This window comes from Triticum aestivum, chromosome 7A, assembly GCF_018294505.1.
Source record: "Triticum aestivum cultivar Chinese Spring chromosome 7A, IWGSC CS RefSeq v2.1, whole genome shotgun sequence".
In the NCBI taxonomy this organism is placed as follows: domain Eukaryota; kingdom Viridiplantae; phylum Streptophyta; class Magnoliopsida; order Poales; family Poaceae; genus Triticum; species Triticum aestivum.
The window spans coordinates 533,319,463-533,324,844 of NC_057812.1; the positions used below are offsets into that span (position 1 = coordinate 533,319,463).

Sequence of the window (5,382 nt, forward strand, 5' to 3'; positions counted from 1 at the left end):
AGTGACCAGTCTGCTTGCAATAGAAGCACTCAGTTTCAGGCTTAGGTCCAGACTTGGTTTTCTTCTCTTGAGCGGCAACTTGCTTGCCGTTCTTCTTGAAGTTCCCCTTCTTCTTCCCTTTGCCCTTTTTCTTGAAACTAGTGGTCTTGTTGACCATCAACACTTGATGCTCCTTCTTGATTTCTACCTCCGCAGCTTTCAGCATCGCGAAGAGCTCGGGAATAGTCTTGTTCATCCCTTGCATATTATAGTTCATCACGAAGCTCTTGTAGCTTGGTGGCAGTGATTGAAGAATTCTGTCAATGACGCAATCATCCGGAAGATTAACTCCCAATTGAATCAAGTGATTATTATACCCAGACATTTTGAGTATATGCTCACTGACAGAACTGTTCTCCTCCATCTTGCAGCTATAGAACTTATTGGAGACTTCATATCTCTCAATCCGGGCATTTGCTTGAAATATTAACTTCAGCTCCTGGAACATCTCATATGCTCCATGATGTTCAAAACATCGTTGAAGTCCCGATTCTAAGCCGTAAAGCATGGCACACTGAACTATCGAGTAGTCATCATCTTTGCTCTGCCAGGCATTCATAACATCCGGCGTTGCTCCTGCAGCAGGCTTGGCACCCAGCGGTGCTTCCAGGACGTAATTCTTCTATGCAGCAATGAGGATAATCCTCAAGTTACGGACCCAGTCCGTGTAATTGCTACCATCATCTTTCAACTTTGCTTTCTCAAGGAACGCATTAAAATTCAATGGAACAACAACACGAGCCATCTATCTACAATGAAATATAAACAAGCAAGATACTAATCAGGCACTAAGTTTCATGATAAATTTAAGTTCGGTTAATCAATTTAATTAGAGAACTCCCACTTAGATAGACATCCCTCTAATCCTCTAAGTGATTACGTGATCCAAATCAACTAAACCATAACTGATCATCATGTGAGATGGAGTAGTTTTCAATGGTGAACATCGTTATGTTGATCATATCTACTATATGATTCACGCTTGACCTTTCGGTCTCCGTGTTCCGAGGCCATATATGTATATGCTTGGCTCGTCAAGTAAAACCTGAGTACTCCGCGTGTGCAACTGTTTTGCACCCGTTGTATTTGAACGTAGAACCTATCACACCCGATCATCACGTGGTGTCTCAGCACAAAGAACTTTCGCAACGGTGCATACTCAGGGAGAACACTTCTTGATAATTTAGTGAGAGATCATCTTATAATGCTACCGTCAATCAAAGCAAGATAAGATGCATAAAAGGATAAACATCACATGCAATCAATATAAGTGATATTATATGGCCATCATCATCTTGTGCTTGTGATCTCCATCTCCGAAGCACCGCCGTGATCACCATCGTCACCGGCGCGACACCTTGATCTCCATTGTAGCATCGTTGTCGTCTCGCCAATCTTATGCTTCCACGACTATCACTACCGTTTAGTAATAAAGTAAAGCATTACATCGCAATTGCATTGCATACAATAAAACGACAACCATAAGGCTCCTGCCAGTTGCCGATAACTCGGTTACAAAACATGATCATCTCATACAATAAAATTTATCATCATGCCTTGACCATATCACATCACAACATGCCCTGCAAAAACAAGTTAGACGTCCTCTACTTTGTTGTTGCAAATTTTACGTGGCTGCTACGGGCTTAAGCAAGAACCAATCTCACCTACGCATCAAAACCACAACGATAGTTTGTCAAATAGACTCCGTTTTAACCTTCGCAAGGACCGGGCGTAGCCATACTTGGTTCAACTAAAGTTGGAGAGACAGTCGCCCGCAAGCCACCTATGTGCAAAGCACGTCGGGGGAACCGGTCTCGCATAAGCGTACGCGTAATGTTGGTCCGGGTCGTCTCGTCCAACAATGCCGCTGAACCAAAGTATGACATGCTGGTAGGCAGTATGACTTATATCGCCCACAACTCACTTATGTTCTACTCGTGCATATAACATCAACATAAATAACCTAGGCTCGGATGCCACTGTTGGGTTTCGTAGTAATTTCAAAAAAAATCCTACGCACACGCAAGATCATGTGATGCATAGCAACAAGAGGGGAGAGTGTTGTCTACGTACCCACGCAGACCGACTGCGGAAGCGTTGACACAACGTAGAGGAAGTAGTCGTACGTCTTCACGATCCAACCGATCAAGCACCGAAACTACGGCACCTCCGAGTTCGAGCACACGTTCAACTCGATGACGATCCCCGGACTCCGATCCAGCAAAGTGTCGGGGAAGAGTTCCGTCAGCACGACGACGTGGTGACGATCTTGATGTACTACTGCAGCAGGGCTTCGCCTAAACTCTGCTACAATATTATCGAGGACTATGGTGGCTGGGGGCACCGCACACGGCCAAGGAATAGATCACGTGGATCAACTTGTGTTTCTTGATCTGTCTTTGGTGCTAGCCCTGCCCCTCTATTTATATCTTGAGCCCTGGGGTCGAAACTTGGAGTTAAAGCCTTCACAAAGTCGGTTTTACCCGATAGGCAAGAGTCCTTCTCGGACTCCAGGGCCAGACGCCAGGGATCCCGGCGTCTGGACCCAGACGCCAGGGACCCTGGCGTCTGGCCCCTAGACTCCGCAAAACTTCCTTTTGCGCTTTCCAAAAACCTTGTGGGCTTTCCCCTTTGGCCCAAATAAAGTGTTCTCGTACCTAAACATTTCGGGAAACATACGGAACCCCTTCCGGTGATTTCCGGAACCCTTCCGGTGACCAAACACTATTATCATATATATCAAACTTTATCTCCGGACCATTCCGGAGTTCCTAGACATGTCCGTGATCTCATCTCGGACTCCAAACAACATTCGGTACATCAAAATGCATAAAACTCATAACAACTGTCATCGTAACTTTAAGCGTGCGGACCCTACGGGTTCGAGAACAATGTAGACATGACCGAGACACGTCTCCGGTCAATAACTAATAGCGGGACCTGGATGCCCATATTGGTTCCTACATATTCTACGAAGATCTTTATCGGTCAGACCGCATAACAACATACGTCGTTCCCTTTGTCATCGGTATGTTACTTGCCCGAGATTCGATCATCGGTATTCCAAATACCTAGTTCAATCTCATTACTGGCAAGTCTCTTTACTCGTTCTGTAATACATCATCCCGCAACCAACTCTTTTAGTTGCAATGCTTGCAAGGCTTAAGTGATGTGTATTACCGAGAGGGCCCAGAGATACCTCTCCGACAATCGGAGTGACAAATCCTAATCTCGAAATACGCCAACCCAACATCTACCTTTGGAGACACCTGTAGTGCTCCTTTATAATCACCCAGTTACGTTGTGACGTTTGGTAGCACCCAAAGTGTTCCTCCGGTAAACGGGAGTTGCATAATCTCATAGTCATAGGAACATGTATAAGTCATGAAGAAAGCAATAGCAACATACTAAACGATTGGGTGCTAAGCTAATGGAATGGGTCATGTCAATCAGATCATTCAACTAATGATGTGATCTCGTTAATCAAATAACAACTCTTTGTTCATGGTTAGGAAACATAACCATCTTTGATTAACGAGCTAGTCAAGTAGAGGCATACTAGTGACACTTTGTTTGTCTATGTATTCACACATGTATCATGTTTCCGGTTAATACAATTCTAGCATGAATAATAAACATTTATCATGAAATAAGGAAATAAATAATAACTTTATTATTGCCTCTAGGGTATATTTCCTTCAGTAACCTGGCTAAGGTTTCACCATAGCACACTCTTCACCCTGCTTCCAAATAGCCAGACCAAGCTCTCTTCTTCTTCTCAGTAGCATTTCCATTCCCCTGTTCACAACCAATAAAGATCCAAGATCAATAAGTGAAGATGGTGACCTGAGAAATCATCAGTAGACTGAAGGGGACAGGCTGGAGCTACAATCTAGCCTACTGGAGTGGACTTGGAGCGTAGGAGTAGCAAGAGTAGGACCAACAGAGAGGGCAAAAGAAGAAAGGTGAGTTCTTCTTCTTCTGCCACTATATATTTCTCACATACACAAAGAAGACCAGCCCAGATGCACACACAAGTCTCATAGTCATTCACAGATGCATGCAGAAGTATCCTAATTATTCATAGGTGCACAAAAGTCACAGCAGGAACATCTACCCCAGATCTTGGAAGCAACAGTACTAGGAAACATGGATAAGGCATTAAGATGTAAAATAAAAAGTTCCCAGATTAATTAGGCAGCAGAAATACACCAAGATTATTCAAAGGGGCGAACATGTTCAGTACACACACATGGGAGCCATTTTAATCTACTAAATCTAAGAACTTGACTATCCTAAATATTTGAGAAAGGAACAAGGGCACCACTAACCTGCACCCATGGTGGATCTGCTCCACGGACACGCACTGGAGCTCTGACCTGTACCATCCAGCATCACGGCGGCGCCCAATGCCAACCACTTCAATCTGGAGCAGGGAAATCACATCCCCAATAGGGTTTGACCTGCAAGCCAAAAGAACACACACACAGAGGGGGATTAGAGAGTTGAGGCTGAAATTCATGGGGATAATATGGGGATTCATGTCAGGGGAGAGAGAGTGTGGAGGATCTAGCAGCGGCATCTTTCCCGTCGCTGGCGGCGGCGCCGATCTGGGCAAGGAGCAGAGGAGCATCAGTCTGTATTATTACTTGTGTTCTCGCTGGACTAGTAGTACTAGTGGGTGCTCTGTTCGGTTGAGGACTACTAGTACATAACTAGTACAGGGAAGAGAGAGATAGGCTTAGTTTAGAGAAAGGGAGAGGGCACGTGGAGGATAAATTAGCTTAGTAACTTATCCAGGTGCACACCTAGTACGCGTACTAATGCGAGCTTAGTAAAAAGACATTAGAAAAAAAGTAATATTTGACTGTAGGATGACCACACTGCACCGACGTATATTTTTTCATTTTCCTAGTATTCACTCGACTTAGTCTCGAAATATATATTTGCCGAACTGCAGGAAGCGAGTACAGTCAGGAGAAGGAGACGCTACAGAAGCAAACTGAGTCCGGGTCTGAGTACGAGAACTCAGGCAAGCTCTCCTTGATCATGCTGAGTAGAGCTATTTTTGAAAAACACTATTCTTTGCTGCATCTTATCATCAACTTGCATAAAATGTTTTGGTAATAAATTGTGTGGAGTGACTATTGCCAAAAAGTTGGGTTAGCTGATGGAGCAGCTAATCCATTGATTTATTTATTTTTTTATAATTATTTGGTGGGTAGAGGGTGCCCTGGATGGACATACTGGAAGGTGGGGCCCTCTACATATGGCTAGTATATTAAGAATTAAATAACTTTCACTCGTTTTATGCGCCATACTACAACCGTATCAACCATG

The 5,382-nt window shown here is 44.1% G+C and overlaps 1 protein-coding gene across 1 annotated transcript; it reads right to left on the bottom strand.

Annotated features, from left to right (window-relative positions):
- Positions 1 to 3,737: 3,737 nt before the first annotated feature.
- On the bottom strand, positions 3,738 to 4,733 carry LOC123147759 (uncharacterized). Its single transcript, XM_044567068.1, has 2 exons — positions 4,374 to 4,733; positions 3,738 to 3,840 (listed from the first exon to the last, which is right to left on the bottom strand). Exons 1-2 carry the CDS (start codon positions 4,673 to 4,675, stop codon positions 3,753 to 3,755), a joined length of 390 nt encoding a protein of 129 aa, XP_044423003.1. The 5' UTR covers positions 4,676 to 4,733; the 3' UTR covers positions 3,738 to 3,752.
- Between the last annotated feature and the right edge of the window lie 649 nt (positions 4,734 to 5,382).